General features: G+C 45.8%; 1 protein-coding gene across 5 annotated transcripts in view; it reads right to left on the bottom strand.

The window, feature by feature from the left end:
* MYB (MYB proto-oncogene, transcription factor) overlaps nt 1-7,952 on the bottom strand; it is a 31,553-nt gene extending 23,601 nt beyond the window's left edge. For 2 of the 5 annotated variants that reach the window (XM_070496409.1, XM_070496411.1), the window contains exons 1-3: nt 6,007-6,141; nt 3,352-3,469; nt 1,227-1,298 (exon numbers count right to left, since the gene is read on the bottom strand). In XM_070496409.1, the coding sequence (XP_070352510.1) occupies nt 1,227-1,298; nt 3,352-3,432 (153 nt within the window). In that variant the 5' untranslated portion in view covers nt 3,433-3,469; nt 6,007-6,141. Of the gene's footprint in view, nt 1-1,226; nt 1,299-3,351; nt 3,470-6,006; nt 6,142-6,293; nt 6,714-7,700 lie in introns of those variants that run through there. The other 3 variants (XM_044754874.2, XM_044754876.2, XM_044754875.2) reach the window with 3 other exon arrangements.
* Between the last annotated feature and the right edge of the window lie 19,314 nt (nt 7,953-27,266).

Raw genomic sequence — 27,266 nt, 5'->3', positions numbered from 1 at the left:
CCACCATGTTGCACATATGGCTGTCAATGTAGCTTCACCTGAACCACAGCCTACCGCATGTGGAAGGACCCCCAGGGGCTAAGGCTAAGACTACTTGGAGATTCCATATCAAGGTCCGGCATTAAGGGAAACCCACTCTAAATGACTCAAGGTCGCTTCCCATTCAAACTAACAGACGTGCTTCAGTCTGGGGCCACAAGTACCAATACTGCAGAACAAAGATGAATAAAGATAGGCCCTACCTTCCAAGGCTTGTCATCTTAGAAGCAGAAAAAGACAAATACAGAATTAACTAATACAAGGCAGAATTTGATTCCTATACAAGAAGAAACCAAAGCAAAATGATATTGGGGTGGGAAAAGGCACGTCTCCCTGGGAGGAGAAATTATATTTCCATAGGAGAAGCATGGAAAAGCCCTTGATACGGACTCTGAAGGATGGACGGAACATTCTAGGAGTCAGCATCACCAGGGACAAAAGCCCAGAGGAGGGAAAGCAGAAATGAATTCAAGCAAACCTGCTTAGTGAGAGGAAGCAGGAAACAGAACTGGAGCTGTCTGCTGGGCCCCCCCGGAGGGCCCTGGGGGGCCAGTCGAGGCGGTGTAGTCAGTTTGTGAGACTCTGAGCCACTGTTGCTGGTTTTGAAATGATATGGTACAGCTGCAGTTTAGGAAGCTCCATTTGCCAGGGGTGTTTGGCACGGACGGAAAAGTGGGAAGCTACAGGCGGGAGGCCCGTTAGGAGTGAGCAGAGAGGGAGGGTGCGAGCCTGTGGACCAGTGAGGAGAAGGAAAACAAAGGGATGCCTGATGTTTAGTCACTGCTTGGGTGTAGGGGATGAGGCTAAAAGGATTCCAAAATTTTGAAGTAGGGTACCAAAAGTGCAGCTATCGAAAGAAACAGGAAATTTAAAGAAGCTGACTTACGGGGGAATGTCACAAGTTTAGTCATCTGCCCTATAACAAATCATCAGAACGTTAATTTATATTATCCTAATAAATGAAAACATAATCTAAGAAGCAAACATTTAAAAAATGCAAAAATCCTTTAACAATCTACTTAGAAACCCCAATTATAAGTTATGTATAAGTTATGGATGAGGCATTTCTCCCTCTGCGTCTTATATATGAGCAAATACATAACATCTTAATATCCTCTCCTAGAATATCTTATTTCAATCTTTGGGAGGAGATTTCCTTTTACGGAAAGAAAAAATTGCTAACTTACCGGGAGATAATTGGCAATAACTTTCCAGTCATCAGTTCCATTCTGTTCCACCAGCTTCTTTAGTTTTTCATCCTAAGACATTTAAAGGTAATCCTAGGATATCAGTCATTTACTGTATAACTCTAGTCAAGTTAGGATAAAAGGGAACCAACCCACTAATCCAATCCAGGACAAAAAACCTATCAAAGATATGCAAATACAACAGATATTAATGTAATAGGCTGGTTTAGAGCATAGATTTATTCAGAGTCAGACAAACCAGAGACTGAATCTTGACTCAACTACTGATTAGCTGTATAAGCTTGAGTATACCGTTTGGTTTTTCTGGGCATTAGTCCTGCCATCCACACAACGGAAATGCTGATGTCAACGGGACTATTTGGGGATTATGTGAAGTAATTATGCAAAACATTTAGCATAATGCCTGGCTCCTCAAATGTTTTATATATAGGAACTATTAAAAGTTTTTCTTTGTGGGAAAAAAAATAATGAACTCCAATGTTAGATTCAATAGACATTTAACTATGGCAATAGACAGAATCTCGAGTAAGAAATAGTTCAACCTCTATTCTGACATTTTGTTAGTTCAATCTCTTGCATGTAAAAAATGGAAGACCACTTTTCTCTTTTGCTTTCTCTTTTTCCTGTGGAAGATTAGCCCTGAGCTAACATCTGTGCCAATCTTCCTCTATTTTGTATGTGGGTCACTGCCACAGTGTGGCTAGTGAGTAAAGTAGGTCCACACCCGGGATCTGAACCAGGGAACCCAGGCCACCAAAGCGGAGCACATGGAACTCGAACCACTACACCACAGGGCCAGGCCCAGAAGATTTTCTTAAGTAAACTCAAAGATACCTGTGATGTAAGAAAATAATTTAGTTTTTGTATCAATACATTCACAATTTAAATGAGGCCAACCTTATTAGAACCCAGCAGACACTCAACCTGGGGGGAACGTTTCAGTTCGCAAGGGTCTTTCTAAACCCGTTTTCTCAAGCAAAAGAGAACACTCACGTCTCTGCAAAGGTCACTTTCACACATTGGGGTCCCCGGGAGGAAGCAGACATAGGAATTAGGAAACCAGCGCTAACCACGGAGCTTCTGAATCTCTTAGGATCACCCATGGGCATAGTCTCCAGAGCTAAGATTTGCCTTTCCTACAGGCCTCGCTGGAAATCCTGCCTGCCCTTTATGGAGGCTGTGCTTTAAGTCAAGGACAGTGGAACAAAACTGAAGAAGAGTCAATGCCATTTATCCTAACATAAAATCCTCACCAATCTGTTGCAAAATTTTTTGAGAACTTTAAAGAAAAAGCAACTTTTGCCATACATTAATAATTTTGCTCCTTAAGTATGTTGCCATTCTTACAAAAGGTGAAACTCACAATAAGTTAGAGAGAAAGGGAGGTCACAGGCAGACACGCCTCCATCCCGTCCTGAATGCTTTCAGAACAGATGCTCACGCGTGCGGCTCTGCGGACTAGCATATATTCCACATCGAGAATGTTAATGAACCCACTCTAACAAGGCGAGTTCTGTGAGGGTGTTGTTTCATTCTTTTGTTTGTTTAGGTTTTGGAAATGGCATTTCATTCCTGTGTTCGGGTAATACCTGTTAACATCTCACTTTCTGTCAAGCAATTCGGGGATCAGGGGACACCAAAATGAACAGCCGTGTAGCCCTGCCCTCAGCAGACTTGTCGTCCACTGGGGGAGGCATATATGTGACAGCAACAATCAGTAAGAACACGTATCCAATGAGTGCAGGACGCATCCATGCTGTCGGGGGAGCGGGGGATGGCTTCACGGCAGAGGCGATGTCTTCGCAGGGAACGAAGAAGTGGTAAGGAGTTGTGGATTAAAAGGACAAGCACAGAACAGGCAGAGCGAAACACAGACGAGACATGAAGTGAGGAGGGGACACTCACAGAACTACAGAGTCTGGAAATGGACGGCCAAGTGCATGGGGAGGGCTCAGTGGTCAGCGTCTGGTGTAGACAGGCCAGGGGAAGAGTTCAAAGAGCCCAAGAATGAGCCTGAGGACCCGCAGCTGAGGCGGAATTTTGTTTTTTCACGAATTGAGACACTCTCTGTTTTTTTCCGTGTTTTGATTCCATAATGAGTTACCTCTTCCCGCGTCCACCTTGTTTTCCCCAAGTGGCGCTTTCCAGACTTGGGGAGCAGCCCGTCATAGTCATGGTCACACATCTCAAGGTCTTCATCATCCTCGTCACTACTGTATATGCTGCAGAAATAACAAATGGGCAGAGGTGGACTGAAACAAGAAGGTTTAAACTATTGGATTACAAAACACAAAAACTCAACAACCTTCTCAAAGGTTACTAAGATAAAACTTTGAAAACTTGCACAACAAGATTGTTTTCTGCATTCTGTGGCTCCAGTGTTGTCCACCGGCTCTGCTGTTATTGGTATCCAGAGAGACGGCTAAGGGCCTGGCACCGTCTTATTGCTCTGCGTGTTTAAACCTGCTATTACTGTTAGACTAGGGACAAGTTACACACTGGGCAGCTTTCCAACCAATGAAGCTTTAAGTTTAAAACTTAACGTGGAGGGCAGTAAAAGGAACGAGAGCCCACGTCCTTTCTGTAAGTACACACTCAAAGTCTTTGGCACATGTCACATTGCTCAAACACACTTCCCAAATATAATAAACAACTCAATTATGCTATTCCAGTGGGACTGGTGTTTCATTAAGAGAAAAAAATTCAAGAAGTAATACACCCCACAATATAATTATAGTCATTCTTTAAAGATTAGAAGATTAAGAGAATCTAAGAGGAAAAGATTTAAAAACCTGAGGAAGGATAGACCACCGAGTGATCAAAGGGCTTTGTAAATAACGCGAATATCCAGCAGCTCAAAACTCCAGGCCAGGTTGACCCCACTTGCGGCCACATCTACAAGACGCAGTTTCCTAAGTAACTGTGAATAATCAGGCCACTTGACAGCCAGAGTCTTACTGACTCTTCTGCTTTTTCTCCCTCTGACTGAATGCGATTTGAAATACCTTAAAATGCACCTACTTCAAAACTGAGGGATTCCCCCAGATGCGTTTAAAAAGAACCCATTACTGTTTTCAAAAGAGCTTTTTCGTTTACCTGGCTGACCAAAACTATGAATTATGATGACTCGTGAAGTCACTCTGCACTTAATGTTTATTAATCATATTCTGAGTAGATGAGAGTAATTTTACAGCCACAGATTACTTTTAGTTATAATTTTACTTACAAAACTAAGATATAAGGAAAAATTATACTATCTTAGAAATTTCACTAAAATTTATCAGTGTAATATTGAGAAATCCATCAAACTGAGAATAAAAAGAATGCTATAAAGCAATATCATGATGTAAATTATTATTTTAAAAAAGAAAATTTACAGTCATATAGGGTTTTGTCTTCCCAACGTAATTTTCAAGCATATATGACCCACCCTGTGGAGTCAGGCAAAGTGTTCGCCAAAAATCCTTAATTTGAGGTTCTTAAAATCTAAAACTATTATTTTGGGCAATAATCTGAAGGTCCAGGCTGCATGCTGACCAGCAGGATGTGATCCAGACTTAGAGTGCCCCCACACAACAAAGGCCACTAAACTCTCCTTATAATCTATACCATTTCTTTCATTCAGCGTCTATCCTTGTAAACAAGAGCCTAATCCTATTTCACACTGTAACAAGAGGCTCTGAACAACTTCTGACTGATCATAATCCCAACAGTTTCCCTTTAATGAACAACACAAGCATCAAAGGTGAAAAAACGTAGAGGCCCAGGGCTGTAGATCAGCGTCTTCTGAAAAGTTCAGAGGGAATTCATTGGAAAGGCCCCCAAAGAAGTGGCTCCTTGTGAAATATCAGGGATACCAAGAAAACCGGATTCATCTGAAAGGAGAGTCATAGATTCAACTCCACTTAACTTTCAGGCTTGCTGGCCCTGGAGATCCCATTTTCAGAACTGAGGACTACATTTTCCAAACCAGTCACTGGGCACCCCTCTCTCAGAACAGCTCAGCACCCAGGAACACGCAACACACGCCGCCGCCGATAGGGGGCAGCCGACGCCAGGTGAGAGAACGGACATCCCGCAGGACAAGGCTCCGGAGGCAAGGTGCCGCCTGTCCTGCCTCCACCTAGCTGCGTGACTTGGACAAATCACTTCCTCTCTCTCAGGCCCTAGGTTCCTCGCCTATACGTGGGGGCTTGGATCCTATTTCGAAGGTACTTTCCAATGCTAACAAACGACGATTCCATGTCTTCCGTGCCTCTCAAAAATTAAGCACAGACGCAGAGATGTGCAAAACCAAAGTCTAGGGGAAAACGTGGTGTGTGGCTCCTGCAGGTCCTGCAGAGGCCCCGGGGGGAGAGACTGGGGCTGCTCACTCACTCACTCACCGGGGCTCGCCTTTGAGCTTTGCATGCGATTTCCTTGCTCTAAGTTGTCCCTGTCGCCTAAGTAGCATGATTAATTTCTACTAGGGACCTGAAATAACTTTTCCTTTATCTGCTCTGACAAGATCTCAGACCCAACAGTCAGAGGACTTTCAAAGGCTGATTTTAGGCTGATGCACTCGACTCCCCACCTGCTAGACCTGGTGTGGTTACAGGAGTACAACTATGAATATGACCTTCTGTCAAGGAAACAAACCGTGCAAAGAAACGAAAAAGAAGAGGGGTGTTGGGGGTTGGGAAAAGGGAGGGGATGGGAGGAAGTGCCTTGTGGCCGCTACTGTGATTCTAGAAAAGGGGTTCAGACTCATTTCGCTGACCTGGTTAATAATCCCTGCCGGGTTGACGCTGGCCCTGCAAGAAACGGCTCCGAGCCCGCAGGCGGGTTTCTCTTCCCCCTGAGCAGGTTCAAGGCTCCCGCGCCTCCGGGCCGCCTCCCTCTCCGCTACCTGGAGCCGCCGGGAACCTGCGCGGCCCCGCCCCGCGCGGACAGCCGGGATCGCGGGCGCGGAGCCTCCCCGCGCCTCCTCCCGGGAGCCTTCCCGGCTCCCTCCCCGCTCCTCCCAGGGTCTGCTCTCCAAAGAGCGGGGAATCCTCGGCTGCCTACCGTGAAGTCCCAAAGGCGAAGGGGAAACCTCTTAAGGGGCAGCACCCCGACCCACGCGGCCGGGTCCTGGGCGCGGCGTGGGGAGCCAGGGGTCCCCCAAGTCGCCTCCCTTTCCTCCGGCGCCCAGCCCGGCCAGGGGGCCGAGGGTGCCCTTGCAGGGCCCACACCCACGCGCTCTGCCACTTCCCAGCGCTGCGCGGGGACCCACGAGCGCCGGTTCAAAAACAAACAAGCACCAGAAAATCAAACAACCGGAGGAAAGAGGCTGGATCGGCTTTGCCTCCAGGGACTTTTTCCCAGAACCTCTTCGCGGGGGTCCGTCCCGTCCCCCCTCCTCCGCCCAGGCGCCCTAAGGCGGCGGGAGCTGGGCGCGGGGAGGCGCGGCGCCCTCGGCCGCGTCCACGTGTGCGCGCCGCGCCCGGACCTCGGGCCCAGCGGAAGAGCGGCGGGGACTGCGTCCCGGTTGCGCGGCAGCGGCCCTGGGTGCTGCCCGCCTCCGTCCCTTCCGTTGGTGGCAACCGTGCCGGCCGCCGAGCTCCCCGCACCCGGGCGCTCTCGGGGAGCCCCGGCGGTCCAGCCCGGGCAGTCCCGAGACGGGTGGAAGCCCGAGCGCCAGCAACTGACAGTTGGGAGGAACAGTCCCCTCCTCCTCCGCTCCCTCTTCCCCTCCGTCCGGCCGAAAAGCGAGGGGACTTCACCCGTCATCCCGGCAAGCCTCCCCCCCGGCGCAGTGACATGTGCGGCGCGGGCGCGCGTGGGTGCGTGTGCAGTGTTTGCATTAGAAATAAAAACCTCCCAGAGAATAATGGTCAGAACCTTCAAAACCAGGCTTAAAGCAGTCTGCAAACGTAGAGACCCTTTTCCTCCCTTGCAACCTTCTTTCCAGTCTCCTGTCAGCTGACACTCTTCTTCGCCTCCATAAAGAATGAATGAAATTTAAATGAACTACCTGCAGCTACTAAACCATCCGGCATTTCCCCCACATCTGCCATATGCTCTGCCCTTCCAAGTCCAAACACATCGCAATGCATCCAGCAATGACGCTGCGACTCCCTGGCCGACACCCACGGCAGCGCGCCAGGGACCCAGTGGGCTCCCCGGGGCTGGTGGGCACCGCTCTGCCCCCGGTTGGAACCTGCTGCTGCTTCTGCCCTAGGGAGAAACGGCGCCCCGTGCAACTTGCAAAGCGAGCCTCCGGGCGTGCTTCCCGACGTCCTGAGACTTTCCCCGCAGAGACCCTTCCAGTCATCCGTGGCTCAGCGGCTGCTGCCGCCGGGGCAGGGGCTCCAGGTGCTCGCAGGATCTGACAGCCCCGCAGAAGACCCGGGAACGAATTCCCACCTGCTCTCCGGGCGCCCGGCGCCCCGCGCGCCCCCGCCCGCGCCCGCCCGCCGGGCCCCCAGTTACCTGTGCCGGGGTCTCCGGGCCATGGCGCGGCGGGCGCGGGGCTGCGCCGGGGGCCGCGGGAACCGCACGGGGCTGCCGCCTCCCGCTGCCCGCCGCCTGCCTGCGTCCCTCCCCGGCTGCGCGCGGCGCTCCGCACCGCCGGGGCCAAGTTTCTCGGGAGAAAGAGGAGGAGGAGGAGGAGGAGGAGGTCGCGGAGGAGGAGGAGAAGGAGGAGGAGGAAACAGGTTGATATTAAAGTGTAAACTCTGTAAACAGAGATGCCATCAAACAAAGAGCTTTGGACACTCCCCCTCCCGCCAAATCTGGCGCCCCTGCAGTGCGCACGCGCCCTGCCCGCCGCCTCCGCGGTCGCCCGGGCTGCCGCCTGCCGGGCCGCCGCTCCCTCGGGCTCTCGCGCCTCCGCGCTCGGCCTGGCGCGCTGCGGCCGCGGGGCGCGGGCGGACGGGCGGACGGGCGGGGAGCGGGCCGGGGGCGCGGGGCCGCGGCGGCGCCCTGCCCTGCGCAAACCGCGCTCCCGGCCGGCCCGCTGCTGCCGCCCCCCCTCCCCCCCAGCCCCTGCCCGGCGTGCTCCCGGGACCGGACTCGCCGTCGCGGGGGTGGCGCGGGGCGGGGAACTCCCACGCCCGGGATTGGGGTTTCGGCCCGGTTGAAAACTCAGCTCTCCGGGACTGGGGGCACTGGGAGGGGCTGCCGGGGATGGGAGCGTGGATTTTCATCGGACGTCCGGCTAGGTCTTTTTAAAATAAAGACCATCTCTCATTTGACTTGTTAGCGACAAAGGACACTTAAACACGAGTGGGGCTGGAGCTATTACCGCTCACGTCTGGGGCACCCGGCCGAGCTTTCGCTCCCTTCCCAGACCCGGAGCCCACGCGCCACCTTCGCCTTGTCACACGCCCTTCACTCTCACCCGGCCCGGCCCGGCCCGTGCCCGCGCGCCCCCCGCGCGCCCCTGCCCCGCACGCCACGCAGTGCGCCCAGGAGGGCCGCACCTGCAGCATCCGCGGGGCTCCGGCTGCCCGCCCCCCGCGGGACTCAGGAAACCCCGCGTTCGCTTGCATGGTTTTAAAAGTTAAACCGTTTGGGAAAACGGCGGTCGATGTCCGTGCTTAGTGTCCTTTGAGAACTCTTTTTACGAGATAAAAATCATCGAAGACTTTCGTGTTCACTTAACTAGGGGCTCCTGCAGAAATCAAGGGAGAAGATAAGTGCTGAATTTATAAGGATCGATGATTGGGGGATTTTAGGGGAGTTTTAGTTTTACTTCCGTTTATAGCCTTGTACCATTGGGGATTTTTTTTTTTTCATTCTCTGTACACACTAATTTATTTTTCCTTTAATCTTATAGGAGTTTGAGACTTCTGCTGACTGGGTTTGTGGGTGTCCCATGTGCCCCGGCAGTTCAAACTTAGCTCAGAAAGCATTTTTCTTACTAAAAAAGCATTTTCTTACTGAAATGAGTCATAATTTTATTAAATGGTGAAGCATGCTTGGTTTCAAGACTTTATCTGGTGTTTTAAACTTTGTTTCTTAAAAATTGTAATATAGTTTAAACTTTTATCGAAAAATGTCAGTTGCTAGTAAGGTTTTAATATTCCTTTCTTGGTGAGAAAAAAAAAGGACACAGAAACAAAATTATTGTGACATGTTTTGGTTCACAGTTGTGAAAGACAAGTCACTTGCAAGTTCATATATCTTTTAAGCCAATGTTTATTTCTAGATTCTATAATAAAGTTTCTTGCTCCACATCAAAAATAAACACATTCAAAAAAACATCGAGAAACCACCCCTCAATGAACTGCGTCTGTCTTTGGGGTGACTGTAGGAATCTGACTGGCGTGGGTCCGACGCTCAGCCTCGCTGGCACCATGAGGTCTGAACGCCTCCCAAGGAGAGGGCAGAGCCTACTTCCTGGGATTCTCAGCAGGTGGGACTGCTCTGTGGTTCTTAAACTCCCTTTAAGCAGGAAGATACCAAATTCAATGCTATTTCCTTTGTGCATCATTTCCTATATGTTGTTTTGAGAATTTACACTATTTTCATTCTCCAGACATTCTGGGGTATAGGTTTACGTTTTTTTTCTTCATATGTGTGACAAAAATATGTCTAGGGACAAGTATTGTCCAATAAAGAGTATCCTTGCAAGGATTCTTACTAGGCTGATTTGGGATATATTGCCACCTGATAAGGATATGGAAGGATGGAATCAAAGGGAATTTTCATAAATTCTTCTATGGAGGGAAATATATTTTCAAAGACTTTGCAGAATGTTTACTGTAACTGTATTTATATATTACCTCCCTCCACTTATAATTACCAATGCATTTTTAGATGACGATATTATATATGTCCTCACTCAGTTGTTTTACCTGTGCCAGGGCTGGGATAAGCCTCCGCTCAGATATGGCCTTTAATTTGCAGTGCACTGGGCAAGGGTCAGCAAATGCTTCTGTAAAGGGCTAGATGTCAGTGTGTGAGACTTTGTGGGCTGTGTTGCATATTCTTCTTTTCTTTTTCTTACAACCCTTCAAAAATGTGAAAACTGTTTTAAGCTCGAAGGCCATTATCCAGCCTGCAGGCCATAGTTGGCCAACAGTACAACTGTGAGCCTCAGTCTTCAGTGTATATCAGAATCACTGCGTGTAACCATGAAAAATGCACAGTCCCAGGCAGACCCCTTAGGGACTCTCCTTCCGTAGCTGTAGGTAGGGCCAAGAGTCTGCATTTTTAACAAATTTCCAAGTGGTTTTCATGGAAGCGGTCTCCAGACCAGTGGTTGACGATCTCCGTATTAGAGAGGGCAGGCTGGTTAGTATATGTGCACCTGTGCCAGCTGTCTCTCGCCGCTTTGCCATACTTCATTTTCTTTCATCTCTCCTGGGCCGAGGATCCAGGCTCTAAATAACCCCAAATAAGTCCAAAGGAGAGTTGGTGCCAGTGACCACAGGGTTGGGGCAGCCTATTCCTTCTTCCCTTGCTACTAAAATTCAGCCTCCCATCTGAAACTTGAAAGAAAAGGAATCACTTGCTGGTCACCATTATGATTCTTCTCCTCAAGAAAGCAAGCACTTAAAACATTTTATTTTCCCCTAAACACTGGGGAAGGGCTGACAGAAGAAAGATGTAGAAAAGTTACATATTCCAGCTTTTCTGCTTCTGACTGCTGAGAAATCCAGGGCATGTGGTGGGTCTTTGATACCTGTGATCAGTGTCCCAGAGATGAACGAGGAGCATCAATGGTGGTGACAGACCAGGCTTCAGGGACTGCGTGTGTCTCACCGGCCAGCCCATCTTTCCCCACCCCCTCAACCCAGTTTGGTTCAGAGCATGAAGAGAGAACTAATTACAATAAACACCAAATGGTTAAAGTGTAGACAATTCTTGATCATTTCAGTTAATGAATGACAGCTATAATATGTATAATTGAAATCCGTAGATTTGAGATAAGCCATGTTGGCACACAGCAGACCTTTCAGTAAGGACAATGGAGAAGGTGCTACCTAGTGCACTATGTTTCATGCACCCTCCATAGGAAATAGTAGCCAAATAAATTTTTATCTTTAAATGATTCCTGGGTTTGGTTTTGTTTTTTTTTTTAAAGATTGGCACCTGGGCTAACAACTGTTGCCAATCTTTTTTTTTTTGTTTTTCTGCTTTATCTCCCCAAACCTCCCCCGTACATAGTTGTATATCTTAGTTGCAGGTCCTACTAGTTGTGGGATGTGGGACGCCGCCTCAACGTGGCCTGACGAGCGGTGCCATGTCCGCGCCCAGGATCCGAACCCTGGGCCACCGCAGCGGAGCGCGCGAACTTAACTACTCGGCCACGGAGCCGGCCCCCTGGGTTTGGTATTTCCTGTTCATTTCCACCCTCCAGATTCTTATAAATTTATGTTATATAATTATATATATTATATATTATGTTATATATATAAAATCTATATATCTATATAGAATATATATTATATTCTCTAAACTTATATATTCCTATGACAACCAACCTACATATTTTCCTCCCTGCTTAAACAAAAATGTTGAGTCTTGAATAAAAGGAGTGAGTTTTCCCATCATAGTGGAAGGACATTCCAGAGGAAAGGAAAAGTGGGAACAAAAGCACACGATCAGAACCACAAGGCATGTTCCAAGCGCAGGGAACAAGGAGCTGTCCAGGTTGCCTGGAGCAAGGAGGACTTGGAAAGCCAGCTCAGAGTGCGTGTGTATTGAATGGAAGAAGGATCCTGTCGGAGCTGTGCATTTGGAAGAGAAATCTAGCAGTATGGTCAGAGAGATTGGAGTGGGAGGAGGGGAGGGAAAGAGGTCAGCTAATTGGTCTGGACTAGGACAGTAACCCTAACTGGAATGGAAAGGAGGGGGCGGATCAGAAGAACATCGCATAGGCAGAACCTTCGAGACTTGGCAACCGATTGGATGGATGTTGGAGGCACCATTAATAGAAATAGGGAAGTCAAGAGGGGAAGAGAAGTGTGCGCTCAGGAGATTCAAAGAGGAAAGTGAGTTTAGATTTCAGTATGTTAAGTTTGTGGTTTCTTATGGAAGAGATCCGGGTAGAGTTGTTGAGCAGGTGGTGGAGCGTGTGGGATCCGAGCCTGCCGAAGAGGTTGAGCTAGGACAGCCGCGTGCTGGGGCCAGTTGTTAGACACGGACATTAAGACAAATTAAATGATATAAAGTCACAATTAAATACATTTTAAAAGGTAATAAATATTCAAAATGCATCACTTCCTGATTATTTTCCTGCACTTTACTGTTACGTATGGTCTTGAGTTTATCTCTGTTATATCTGCAGTGATGGAAATACTATGTAATATGTGCTAGGTATCTTTCCAATTTTGTATTTGGTGAAGTCGCGTGGGTAGCTTGAGATTGGCTATGACTGAAGTATCTACACCACAAAAAGTGACAAGTGCTACAAATAAGGGCTCCCTGCAACCCCAGAACATTTACCAGGGCAACACTGGATCAATGCTATATTTAAGAGTTATGTGCATGAAGGCAATAATTGTGCCCTGTCGTGGATTTGCTAACATGCATGTGTATAGAGAGGTGACCAGGGAAGGTCTTTGGAGAATATTTGAGAGGTTACAAGACGAAATTGAGACTGAGCGTAGGGGCCGGGTGGAGAGACCTGTTGGGGAGTAATGAAAGTTTTCTAGGTATATACAAATAGATGTTTTCATCTTTTCTTCTTCTTTTTTTTTGAGGAAGATTAGCCCTGAGCTAACTACTGCCAATCCTCCTCTTTTTGCTGAGGAAGCCTGGCCCTGAGCTAACATTCATGCCCATCTTCCTCTACTTTATACATGGGACCCCTACCACAGCATGGCGTGCCAAGCAGTGCCATGTCCACACTGGGGATCCGAACCGGCGAACCCCAGGCCGCCGAGAATCGGAACGTGCAAACTTAACCGCTGCGCCACCAGGCCGGCCCCTGTCTTTTATTCTTTTGATAGAATTCTGTATTTTGTCAACTGATTTTGAAAGGCCCTCATTTGCTTCAAGAAAAAGTATTTATTGGGCAGTGACTTTCCAACATTTTTGACTGTGACTCACCATAAGAAACCCATTTTACATCTCATCTCAACACACACACACACATTTACACACACACACATTCACACAGAGCTGAAAGTAATGTTTCACAAAACAGTACCCACCCCATACTACCAACCTTGAAGTCTGATGTTTTCTATTTTATTCTATTCTAAACACTTCCTGGTCAGGAGCCCTGCACTGTTGGGGGGCCCTGCTTATGGGTGATGGACCACAGTTGGAAAAACACTGCTGAGGGACCGAAGGCCTTACCTTGTTCTGCTTTAGAAAATATGCTTCTTGGGGTTGTTAACTTTTCCTCAAATGACAGTCCTATCTTTTCGAAGCTTCGGGAGAAAGTCCTGCAAACCAGTTTACAGGATTCGTTTCTCTCCCATCTCCTCTCACGACTGTTCTTCTCCAGTTCCCGCTCCCACTGTACACCCCCCGACACGATATCGGTGTAAAACTGCAGCTTCCAAAGTCATCAACAAAAGAGCAAGCTTTTATTAATAGCATATCTAACAGAAACAACAACAGTAACGCTTAGGGTCTCATTGGCCTGACAACAGGGCGTCCCAGCCGAGCTCATGAGAGATACGGGCAGAACACAGCTTCTCTGGGCCTCGTGTTCCAAACCTGCCACAGGGGAGGGTACAGTAGACAGCTCCAAGGTGCTTCCAGTCTGTAATATTCAGTTTTCCTCCAAAATATCTAGATCTCCCATTTTACCTCTACGTCCCCAACGATGTTGCCACTGTTCCTTTCTATTGATGAAGACACGGAGACTGTTTCCTCAGGGTCAGCCACTGTGCTCGGTGTGGCCTTGCAGAAGGAAAGGGCTGGGCTTTCTGCTAGGGGATTCTTGCAGCTCCCAGACCCCTTTTCATGCCCAGTGTCACCACCTTCTACTACAATGTCATCACTTCACCATGAACTACCATAACAGCCTCCTAACTGATTTCCACTCTGTGATCCCTTTCTCCCCTGTGCATCTTCCCTCAGTGCTGGCTCGGTCTCACTGTAACCACTTTTGGCAGTTTAGTTGTATGTTAAAAAAAAAAAAAAAAACCATAACTGGCTCCCTAATGTTGAAAAGATAAGATCTGTACTCCTTAACTTGGCATCTTGAGCTTGCTCTGTCCTCTGTGCCTACACAACCTTCCCCACAAGGGTGGTGCTATTTAATAATTGGTGGCACATGCACCCACCAATCAGATGGGCCAAGCTGTAGACAACCTGTATAGTTGGACGGGGTACACTGGCTGAATGTCATCTGCTTTTCAACACAACCTACCTTCCAACCTTATCTCCTCCCGCGCTCTCTTCACTCCGTTTCCTCCCAAAAACCATTGGCAATCTCAGGGCCTTTGCTTACACCATGCCTCCTGCCTGCAATGCCTTCCTTCCTCTTGTCTGCTTACAGAAGTGTCCCCATCCTTCAGGCCCCGCTGAAGCCCAGCCTTCCTTCTGAAGTCCTCTTGGGCTTCCCTGATCCGCAATCCTCACTCCCACCTTGAGTTGGGTTAATGCCTAGCTTCCCTGCCTTTTATTAAGCATGTGACCTGTATTACCCTCCTTTGCTGTTTATTTATGTATGTATCTATCTATCTCTTTATTTTTTATGATGTACCTTATCTCTTGAGTCTTGATTATAAACTCGAGGAGTGGAACAGTCTCTTATACCTTTGTGTCCCTGTTCCTGGCGCAGGATCTTGAGCACAAGTAGGTATGTAAAGGTTTGTGTTGCTGATGACAATTGATGAGGAGTTAGTTGGAGCTGGTGTGTGTGTGTGTGTGTGTCTGTGTGTGTGTGTTTAAATAGACTCAGTAATTGCCTTTCATTTGGGTTTTAGAGTTAACAACAGGCTTTCTCATATATTACCTCGTTTAATCCTCATAGCAGTTCTGGTCTTCGGCCTATGGTTTTCTCCCCCTCGGTATTATTTTCCCCATTTTCCAGTAGGAGTAAGTGAGGTTGAGAGAGGTGAAGTGATTTGCCCAAGTCACACAGATAATAAACTGAAGAGCTAGGATTATTTACTCCCAGTTTTTTATTCCAAATCCTGAGTTCTTTCCACTACTCTATGGTCACCTCCAACTTTCAGCTCCCACACATTTATGTTCTTGTAATTCTTCTCAAATTGTGAATCTCTCTCATGAATTCAGTTCTGTCCTAAGATAAAGGCTGATAACCTCACAAATTATATCAATGCCATTGTTTTAATCTCCTAATATTTTCATAGATTGCTGTCCTTTTGCCAACTTGACTCTGGAGCTATTTTCTTCCAAAGCATGTTTTTGCGCGTGTTGTTTTTCTGAATCTTATTTCTTCCGCTTCTACTCTATTATTGCATATTAGTCTCCATTTATTTACTTTAATATATCCTCATATAATATCGAATTCTGTTCCTGTACCTCAAGGAGCCAACCATTTTGAAACTGGTCATAACATCAATGAGTGAATGAGTGCTTAGTTCCAGCAAATGTGACAAGTTGTCTTAGTCTTTGTGAATTCTTTCTTTCCTTCCTTCTCCCCTTCCTCCCTCTTTCTCTCTCTCTCTTCCTTTCTTTCTACCCACAGTCTAAGACGATACAGTTCTGAACTCCAGCGGAACGAGCAGAAGGGAAGGGCTTTAATGGCATTATCACTATTCTTGGGCCCTTCACATAGAGGGAACGACATCATTTAAAATGTCAACCCTGTTAGGATACAGTATGTCATAACTTGACTCTTTCCATTGAGAGTTATTGCTAGAAATATAAGATGTTTGTAGAAGTGTAAAACCCATACTACAAAGTTAGGACATCTGTAGAAATTACTTATTCTGATTACTTTTCAGTGTTGGTAATGGTTCTAAGGAAACAAAGGAAAAAATAGCCAATTGGCTCATGAAAAATAGTTCCAGGAATTATCTTAATTTGGTTTAAATATTCGTGCTAAAGCAAAATATTTTACTTTATGTAAAGAAGACAGCCCTAAGAAACTATATCAAAGTCTTCATAATCCTTTTTATTAAAATTTGAAAAAGTTCCAAAGTGCTGGCTCGGCTCGGAGCTTGGAGGGGCTCACCTGATCCCGGCGTCATTTAGAAGCCGATAGACAGCGCTTTTGCCACTGGAAGGCAATATTTTGTTTGAAAAATATCCGGTACACCAAAGTTCCCCTACAAAAGTTCTAGTTTATATTCTAGTCTAGATTACATATAGTTTCTTTTCTGAAAGCCCTTTTAGTCTTTATTCTTTTTTTAAATTACTGGGAGTTAATGACCTCCTCATGGAACATTTAAAGAGTTAAACATGTGCAAAATGCTTTCAGAAATAAGATACCTTTTATCTTCAGACTGTTACACTTTTTCTTAATTAAAAATTTTGTGTATATATGGATAGATGAAGTAGGTGTTACTAACGTTTAAAACCATGAAAAAAATCTCACTGCAGTGCACTTAAAGCTACCTTTCAGTATGTGAACACCAGAATTTTCATCATGATAATGTTGATTTAAGTCTCAAAAGCGTTTCGTAGTAAATAGGTTTCTTTGAAAAGGTAACATGGGAACAGATTTTATTAATGCAAAACCTGAGACCGTTCCTGCGGCGTGGTGTGGCATGGTGTGGCTTCATTGGTTCCTTTCGAAGACTGTCAACAGGTTTTGCATAGAATGACTCATTCAAAAGAACATGCCAAGCAAAGTTTTGAAATTAGAATCAGTGGGTTGTTGATGCTGTCTCTCGGTGAGTGGCATCGCCACACTTCCAGTTAGTCAGGCCAGGAACTGGGAGCGCCTCTCAGCCCTCGCTGCCCCAACATTCAGTCAAGCTCAAATTCCTGCTGAGTTCACGTCTTTAACATTTATCCAACAGTTTTCCTCCTTTGTATCCTTCCTGCACACCACCTCAGTTTAGACACGAATCAACTCCCTGATGCTGGGCTAGCCTCCTTAAAAGCCATTCTCCTCCCACTTGTCAGAAAAATTCGTAAACACAGACCTGACCATAATGCTCCTTTGCTTAAAATCCTGCTTGTGGGTTAAGTTTGCACTCTGCTTCAGCACTGCCCGGGAGTTTGCCAGTTTGGATCCTGGGCGAGGACATAACTCACCACTTATCAAGCCATGCTGTCTAAAGTAGAGGAAGATGGGCACAGATGTTAGCTCAGGGCTAATCTTCCTCAAAAAAAAAAAAAAAAATCCCACTTGTAGCAGTGGCTCTGGACCAGAACATCAGGGTCATCTGGAAACCGTTTTCAGACTGCCCACGCCTCCTCGCTACCTCTGCCAATCTCCTCTTCACCCTAAAACACAACCGACCTACAGGTCAGTGATCAACGTCCTCCGCATTGCGTCTGGGACTCTTCATAGCCTCATCTCACACCAACGCCCTCCTCACAGCCTGCTGCTCGCAGATCAGCACACGCCCTGAGGTTCCGTACCCAGTGACCTTGTTCCTTCTCATCCTCTGCTTGCTGTTCTCCTCCCACCCTTCTTTGGTGACTAATTCCTGCTTGTCACTCCAGCCTCAGTTTCGAGGTCTTCTGCTCTGGAAGTCTTCCTCCTCACACTGTGAGTGCCTCCACCCCCCTGGCAGAGTATTTACATTGTGTCCGCATCTCTTTTGCCCTCTGGAACAGTGGGTCTCACATTTTCACGGCATAAGAATTGCCGGTCCACACACAGATTCCTAGGTAACTGCGTCCAGGGAGTCTAATTCGTTAGACCTAGCTGCGATCCCAGAATCTGCATTTTTAAGAGACAGAATCAGGTGATGCTGATGTGATGTTGGCGGATCGCACCTTGAGGAGCACTGCACTTGAGTAGACGCCTTTCGGAGGCCAGCATTTTGGTTTTGAGGTTTTATTTTGGGTTCCATTAACCTTTGTGTAACAAGTCGTTTTCACTCCGTGGATATTCCATAGATGCTTGAGGCACTGAATTAGACTGAACATAGCTTTTAGTTCAAGAGTTACGTCAATGTCAGGATTTTCAGGCCTTTGCCTGCGTCTCCACTCCTACTTCACCAGAAAGCACATTCTTGCCTTCTGCCTGGCTGCCTCAGAGAAAGTAGCTCCTCTGAAAGATCTTAGAAATGAAGACTTTGAGACTCAGACCAGTCAAAAATGAAAATTTATCAGTAAAATGAGAAGTGATGTTATCTGTGATTTTCTCCAGTTACGCAGATAATTGGGTTTCCTGTAGAATACTGCTGCCAAATAAAATTTAAAGCCAGCTCCATATCTATTTTAAAATTTTTTTGTGGCCTTGTTTAAAAAAACATAAAAAGAAACTGACAACCCTAATTGTAATAATATATTTTATTTAACCTGCTATATCCAAAATATTATCATTCCAATGGACAATCAAAATTGAAAATTGTTAAGAAGATATTTTGCCTTCTTTTTCTGGTACTAAGTCTTCAAAATATGGTGTGTATATTATATTTACAGCACGTCTCAACTCAAATGTTAAATTTTCATCAGAAATATTTGATCCATTATTAGAATTCATAAAATGTACAGTTGAAAAAGTAAATTTACATACCCAAGGTGTTTCAAACATTCTTAAAAGTTTTCTGGTAACTGAAGCAGAGTCAGGTTTTAAATTCAATGTTAAGTTAATTATAAATAACTAAAATTTAAAATTTAAAATTCAGTTCCTAAGTCGCAGTTCGGTTATTTAATGGCAGCTACACTAGACACTGTGGCTACAGAATGTAGAGTGGCTCCAGGTCAGATACTTTTTAATAAGCTATCTCCACGCTATTCGTACTCACTCTCATCATTTTCTTCAGGATCACATTTGCAGAATTCCTGAACGCTGAAAATAGGGAAATTTTTCCCAATATGTTCCTTTTGGAATAAACATTGTGATTTTGAATAAACGTTAGGATTTTACTTGAATAGTTAATATTTTATCTTAAATGAATGCACAGGCTGACTGGGTCAGTGATGGGACAGAATAACATGAGAGCAGAAGTACATATCGGGTGTGGGGTCAGAGACCCCGAGTTGCCCTAGCATTCCCAAATAAACTGTGTAACTTTGGGCAAAATGCTTAATATTTAAGGCTATATCTTCATCTATAGAATAGAGATGGTACCTCTTTTATACGTGACCCCACAGAATCAAAGTGAGGATCAAGTGGAGAATGTATGACAAAGTATTTCATAAACTGTGGATAATTTGCTGGAAGAACACAGATATGGTTTACGACTGTTAAATTGAAACTCTAGGTTAATAGCTACCATTTATTAAGCATTTGCTACATGGAAGGCATTTTGTGGGTTAACTCTGGTTTTCAAAACATCCTTGCCAGGTAGGTGATATGATCTTCGTTTGACTGAGAAGGAAACAGTACAGTTGAGAGTTTAAGTCCATGTGCAAAGTGACGTGACCTTTAAAGTTCAGAGCCAGCACTCGGACCCAGGACTTTGGGATGCCCGAGCCTGTGGGCTTTTCTGAGACTTTACCACCCTTCCCTCCACTCCACCTCCCAAAAAGATGTTTCCTACATTTCTTTTCCAATTATCATTTTTGGAAATAATGATTGAGCTGAGAATATAACTCATTTTGAGAAGAGGGGTGGAATTCCAGGCTTATACAAGGGTTAACCCATTGCAACAAAGAGAATGAAGAGTAACTCCATAGACATTTTTGAACAAGGACTTACTCCAGATAATTTCCCAGAGAAAGAGTACGTGGCCTTCTGAGGTTGGTAGTTATTGGCATTTCTGCTTCTGAGTCATGCCCGGAGCCATAGGAATTAGTTGGCAATAGTTAGGCATACACTCATTAAGGAAAACAACTGGGCTTTAGACCTATTGCGATCAGGTTTCATATAAGTCTAAGAACTTTTCTTTTATGGAATGCATGACTGGATGTTCAGAGAAGAAAGGGAAACAACCACACACGCTCAACCATCAGAGGCCACCAGGGCGGAAGTCAGCTACTTCCAAAATCAAGAAGGCAAGGCTTTTGTGATATTTACATATTTAGATACCCTCTTGATCCCCAATTCATAAGAAAAAGGATGTAAGGCTGTTCTAGCAATGTGGCTTTGGTCTAGTAGGAAAGAGTTGTACTTGTCTTTTATTTTCTCTTCTGAGACTCAGAAAATAATCTTCAAGATTCACAGTGAGCATAGAGTTGTGTTGGCCACATTCACGTAAATATAGCATCTTATCACGTCTTTGGAGGCCCACAAGCAGCCAATCAGGGCTGGCTCCATGATGGCCACCATGGATGGGGACATCTCCTCAATCTTCTCCTCAGAAGAGAGTGTCTCCACTGCCCCGGCCACTGGCCCCATCTCCTGGGTGCCGGGCCGGCCAGGCCCCCCTTGGCGTGTTCCCCAGGCAGCCGAGTGAGCAGCACCGCTGGGGGGCCTTGAGCACCTGCCTGGGGATCAGCAGGAACCGGGTCAGCAGCAGAGCAGCAGAGCAGGGCCAGCAAGTCCTTCAGCATTGGCAACGAAGATGGACGTGACAAGTCCCTGCCCTGAGGGAGCGTGTATTGGTTACCCTAGTAACCAGCATGTAGTAGTTACCCTATAAGGTGCATAAAGTTCTGTGGGAGAGAGCCTAGGTTATCCATAACCACAAACCAACCAGAGAGGGCATTAGTGAGGATCGCCCTGCATAACCCAGTCTCATGTGCGTTCAGCAGCCTGGCCTGTCCAACGATGCTCTCCCTGTCCAGCAGACACTTAGTAACCAGAACTGTCTCTTTGGATTAAGTGACCATGTTGATCCCTTTGTAACTATTGCCTCTTAGTGTGCATTCATTTTTGAGGTGGGGGTTTGGTTGAGAACACACCCCTATCAGACACTGGTGTGAAAAACCTCATTTGATGGCGGAGAGATCCTAGTGAGTGTATCCCATTCGGTGGACTTGGGAGGAAGCCTGGAATGAACCTGGCTTTTCGGTTTTGCTGAGGCCTCACTCTGCCTGTGATAAACACAGTACCCATAATGTGCACGTTATATGCAGCATGTTGTAAAATGCATTTAAAAACATTTTCTTCAAAGACATATGCTTTTTGTGGATATTATGGAAATCTTTAAAATTACATATTAGATTCTCGTTTTCCTTAAGGTAAATAGTCATGCCAACACCACTTGAACTCCCGTGTGAGAGCAGCTGCTGACCTAAATGAGGTGAATTAATCCATTGATGGTATCAGGAACTCATTTGTGGTCCAATATCCTGGGATGAACTCCATGGCCAGGCATGTGATCCTAAAGTCTTATTTACTCTGGCTGACCAAGAGATGAGCTCCTGCAATTAATGCCAGAAGGAGTAAAACTCCAGGTCAACATGAAAAATGCAGTTTTCGCCTTGCTTTTCCGTCTCCATATAGATCTAAGAGAACCTTGATTTTGAAGGTGGCGTTGACGGTTTAACTGAGGATTTCCAATGAGATCATGGCTTGGCTGACACCAAGTGAAGGAGAAGCAGCGGACATTTCCAGGAGACTCAGATCCCTTCTCTGACGCTGGGGCAGCATCTCCTGCTCTCATGCTCTGTTTAGTGAGTTACAACTGTGGGGATGATGTTCCCAGGGATCCAGAAAACCAGAAAGATCTCTCCTATTTTCTTTTTTCCCTTCACAATCCCTCCCAGCCTTCCCTGGGGTTGATTTGGAAAGGAAACTGCCTTCAGAGCCATGCTTCACCTTGAGAAGACCAGACTGCTCTGAAGGTAGGTGATTCCGGCAGTAAAGACAGAAACTGACCATCTGGAGCCTGCTGAGGGACCTGCTGAGGGACCTGCTGAGGGACCTGCCGAGGGTCCTGCTGAGGGTCCTGCTGAGGGACCTGCTGAGGGTCCTGCCGAGGGTCCTGCCGAGGGTCCTGCTGAGGGACCTGCCGAGGGTCCTGCCAAGGGACCTGCTGAGGGACCTGCTGAGGGTCCTGCTGAGGGTCCGGCTGAGGCTGCCTCCGTGGGGCTGGAAATGATCACACTGCGGGATCAGAAAGACAATGCTACCTTAGTAATACGTTGGAAATGTTTTATATATATAAAACATACTGAGTCTATATGAAAATTCATTGAAGGCGGGGGGAGAGGACAGATGGACTAGCACTATGCGTAATGTTTGTGTTCTAAAATCTTGTCTAACTTACTGGCCAGTGTTTAAAGATTGCCAGTCTTCTGTATTACACATTCTTATCAGCCACGATTTTCTATCATTAAAGGTTTTTGGTTGATTTTTTCACCTTACTCCATAGCTCCTAAGAGAGAACACTCAGAATCCAATAAATATTAAAAATTCAAAGTACGTTCTAGGGGTGCCCAACCTGGGTCTGTGAGTAGACTGTAGAGGACACTTTACGTTGCATGTAAATTATAATGAATATATTCATTTCATTTTTTAAGGGGAGAATTTCCATAGTAGTCATTAGATTCATGAAGTCATTGGTGAACCCAAAAAGTGGGGTATATTATTATGTGTCATTTTGTAGAATGAGTTTAATTCTGCCTCAGGGGTTGAAGTTGAAAGAAGGCAGAAATCATAACCTAAATCTAGTTTTTAAATATCTGTTTAGTCCATAAATGTGAATTTGATGGAACCGTAGTCAACTATGCTATCTGCCACATGCAAAATTAGAGACAAGTGGAAGCATTACATTTTATAATTGTTGAGAATAAAATCATGTGCTTTCTTCCAAAACTTAGAAATTTCTACTTCAAAGAATTAGAACTTTAAAATGTAGACGTTGATTTCCAAAAAAGATGAAAACTTGTGTAAGATTTTGGTATAAGAACAAAGTTAACCTTTTCCTCTCCCCAGAAATAAACATTAAACCGAAGAGAATCAGAATTCTAGTCATAAGCTTTTATTTTTTGCACTTGAAGAACTGAAAGCTTTCTCTGTTTGTTATTTTCTGAGGGAGGGGGTTTCCTGGGTGTCTTTCTGAGGCTCTGGGGATCCCCTCGTCTTTTCAGTCCTAGCTCCCTCTGCATTTATAGCAAGCACCCTTTGAACCAATGAAGGCTCCTGTGGCCATCGTCTGCCATCCCCTGGCAGAGCTCTGTGCGTTTTTTCTTGACTGAATCAGGGCCCTGTTCCCTGGGATCTGGCTTGAAGTGCTTCCCAATGCTGGCTGCAGGGCCTACCTCATGGAGAGGCAGGAGGTGTCTGACTTGAAGGGCTGAGAGGCTGGATTCTGAGCCTCACAAATCATGCTCACAATGTCTGAAATGCTATCTCTAGAAACACGGTACTTTGAGATTTTCACTCTTCTGATGCTTGTGTCCTTAAAATATAGTCCTACCTGGGAATCCTACTATTATGACCTAATATTTTGGCTAGGGGCATCAGGACAGCTATTTATACATAAACACTGAGAAAAGACGTTGGTTGATAGGCACATGAGCATCCAGGAGGAAACAGCTGGGGGCTGGTCCAGCGTGGGAGGCTGGCATATCCTCCTGGTCGGGTCTTGCTGTGTTTCTTCCAGGAGAAGAGCTGAGGGCTCGGGCACTGCCCATTCCCACTGCAATTCCAGGAATGACCACTAGGGAACTGGGCCTGCGTGTCAATTTGTGTTCCACCCAAGTTGGTAATAAAGGAAGTCTAAAACCTGTATCAGTTTTTCAAACCATTGTGGGTGTGAAAGAGAAATTTATCTTTTATGCCTGGGATCTTGAACTTTAAAAGTCACAAGTGGTGTTTTAAAAGAATTATTAGTTCAGAGCACTGTATTGTAGTTCAATAAAGAATTTTATGGCTTCATTACACAGACTAATGACACCTTCAGACATATTTACAGTAATTTTCCCAGCTGATATAGCTTAATTAATGATATAAGGACATAATTACATGTTTCGGTGATCTTTCACATATTTACAGGAACTGCTGTAACTAGCTTAATTAGAGTAATTATGTAAATAGCCGATAATGCACAACAAATTACAGAAAAAATCTCTGAGTCTGGTATGCTTAGACTCCAAGCAAGCTGATAAAAGGAAAGCGTTTACATCGAGGGATTAAAGTCAAGACTGTGTGGCCTCCAAATTTTGTTGTTCCTAAACCAGGCAGAACATAACTGTTGGAGGTTTGACAGTTTACTTTTCTTGCTTTTGTAGCTCTGTTGCAGACCTCATGTCCGTTGTTGTTCTATGAAATTGCTCATTCTGCTTTGCTTCTGGCTCGAGTTTCACGATGAGTTTTCTGTCACGTTGGGTAGTTGCATTGCACTCGCTGAGAATTGGAGAGAGCGCTTAGGGAAAAGGTTGACAAACCTCACACCTCTCTTTCATTTCCTTTCTTGTCCTTTCTTTAACTGATATCTTCTGTTTCCATCACACTCACGCACAGAGATGTGTCTGTGGACCTGGCTTCCAGTGCTCTTTCTGTAGTTGAACCCATCTCTGTAGAGTCTATAATAGATTTTCTACTGTGGGGTTCTAACTCCGGTTTACCCACAGCTCAGTTCCTTTTGATGTTGCCTTCGCTGTTGAAGTGATCATCCTTTAGTCCAGAGGAGGAAGCAAGAGCCTCCTTTTAAACTGAAATAATGCTCCTCCTTAATCAGCTGGTGTGTTTCTGTTGATTGACGTCAGGCACGCCCTCTCCCCTTCCTTATTGCTGGATCCATGTCGTTGTGCTTCTCTATAAGAAGACCTAGGGCAATTCAACCAAGCAAGAAGAAATAGCAATCCAAAGGGCAGTGTAGGGTCAAATTTGAATGATAATTTGCTCAAATGAGTGACTCTCGCAGGCTTTGCACATTCATCCTCTGCCTGGCTTTCAGCCTTTCACCTGCCCCACCTTGTCTTCAGCTCTCCTACTACATGAAGCCTCTCCCTCAGGCAGCCCATCTCTGAACTGTCTGTGAACACATTCCAGACCCTATGTGTTCATTTCCTTTTCATAGTCTCCTTTTCTACTGGATTCTACCCATTTTTGAGGCCCTTCTCAAGCTCAACTCCTGTATAAAGCCTTTCATTACTAGTCTCAATGATTTTCTCTTCCAGGACGTAGCCCAAACCATATAAATTCTGTACTGTGCATCCACCTCTTCTCTCCAGCTGGGGATGGAAGGCTCCTGGGGCAAGGAGGACCGTGTCTGATACTTCTTCATTCCCCACCAGTGCCTAGCTTGGTGTTGGTTACGTAGCAAGCATTCAGTAAATTCTCATTCCTGGATCCAAGTGTATTGAGTCAGGACCTCCAAACATGGCTGTGCCAGCTGTGTATGCACCATCCAGTGTCAACTCTTGCCTTGCTTGTTCCCATTACAAGATGTCAGTCCCTTTCTTCTCGATGCTGCTTGCTGCAGTCCGTGATGTCTTCAGCTTCACCCTTGCCATTCATCTCACTCTGTCGAAATTGCAGTTAGTCAGTTCACCTCCACAATAAGGTCCAGTATCTCTGGGAAGGAATTCACAGGCGAGGAGGGGACACAGACAGAGAAATACAGAATTGCTAAATCTTTTGATGGATGTCATGATAAAAGGATGCACGAATTACAGAAGTGGTAAATGGGAGGAAGTAACATTTAAGTTGTAGAATTAACAAGACTCGTTGGATGTTGAGTTGAGAAAGGGGTCGATGAGGGAGTGTGAGGTGACTCCAAGGTTTCTGGCCCTGGAGACCTCATAAATCATGGTGCATCTTGTGGGAGAGGTAATTCTGGAGAAGAGAGTTTGGAGAGAAAATAAGAGGTTGGGATGTGTGGCTTCTGAGTTGCCTGTGAGAGATGGGAGAAACCCAGTGAAGTATAGTTTTCACGGGCTTAGTACTGAGAATGGAAAATGAGGCGCATCAATGTCATCAGTATATGGGCAGTGGTTGTGTGAGGTGTTTGAGCTCCCAGAGAGAACATCCAGGATGAGAAGGGGAAGGGGCCAAGAAGAGAGTTCCTAGGGTGGGGGAGGGAAAGCTAGCCAAGAGCAGAGGGTAGGCAGAAAAGACCCACAAACTGGAGGTAGCTAGGCCACATTAAGATAACCGAGGAGCCCATTCCAAGATGCAGCTTTAATAAATCTATAAGACTCATTCCTAACAAGCACAACCAAATGTCAATATAAGCAGGACATTTTCTTTACCTGTGAAGTGAATAGGCAAACATTTCCTTTCTAAACTTTTTTTTCACATTATTTATATGTATAGCTAGTCCCTTACCGGGTTGTTATCTGTTCAATAGAAAAATTGTTAGGATTAAATAATGAAGCAGATGGCCCTCAAATGAACATGGAGAGTAGGCTGAGGTGTAAGAACCGACAGTAAGGTGAGATCATCAGGGCACATTGGTAGGCAGGGAGGAGGCAGAATTGCTCATCTTTGTTCACAGCCCTGCCCCCAGGACTAGTTTCCTGCCACAGTGAGCTGTGCTTGGCACCCCTGACCCTGAAGCCCCTTGCAGCAAAGCATCACAACCCATCCACTTCCATTTCTATGTTGTTTTTCTGTGCTCTGCTTGCTCAAAGTCTGTTTTAGATGTTTATCCCATGTTGCTTTAGAGTTTCTTACAAGCAGCTTTAAACACCTTTTATATACATCTGATTCTGAAATTTTATCTCCAGTATGGATCTGTCTCTTGAACTCTAGACTCATGTAGCTAAGTGCCTGGTCCTCACCTCCAGACTCTTCCACGTCTTTCCTTTCTTGGTAAATGACAACTCCATTCTTCCAGTTATAAACCTTGGAGTTTTTCCTTGATTTCTCTCTTCATAAGCCACCAAGAAATCTTGTTGGCTCTACCTTTAAAAAATGGTGTGACCACATGTCAGTACCTCCATTGCTATCCCTCTGCTCCCAGCCACCATGATCTCTCCCCTACAACATTCAACGGGTCTAACCGGCTGCCTTCAGTCTACTGTCAGCACAGCAGCCAGATCCTTTGGAAAGATGTGTCAGGCCATGTCACTCTTCTGCTCAAAACCTGATGGTTTCCCAGTTTAGAGTAAAACCCTAAGTCCCTATAATGACATATGTTTGATTCCTTCCCTCTTGCCCCCATACTGACTTTGTACCGCCTACTGTCCTATTGTTCTGCTCGGGTGCCCCAATCA

Source organism: Equus asinus, chromosome 24, assembly GCF_041296235.1.
Source record: "Equus asinus isolate D_3611 breed Donkey chromosome 24, EquAss-T2T_v2, whole genome shotgun sequence".
Classification (NCBI taxonomy): domain Eukaryota; kingdom Metazoa; phylum Chordata; class Mammalia; order Perissodactyla; family Equidae; genus Equus; species Equus asinus.
The sequence above is the reverse complement of the archived record's forward strand: the minus strand, read 5'-3'. Positions and strand labels throughout refer to the sequence as shown.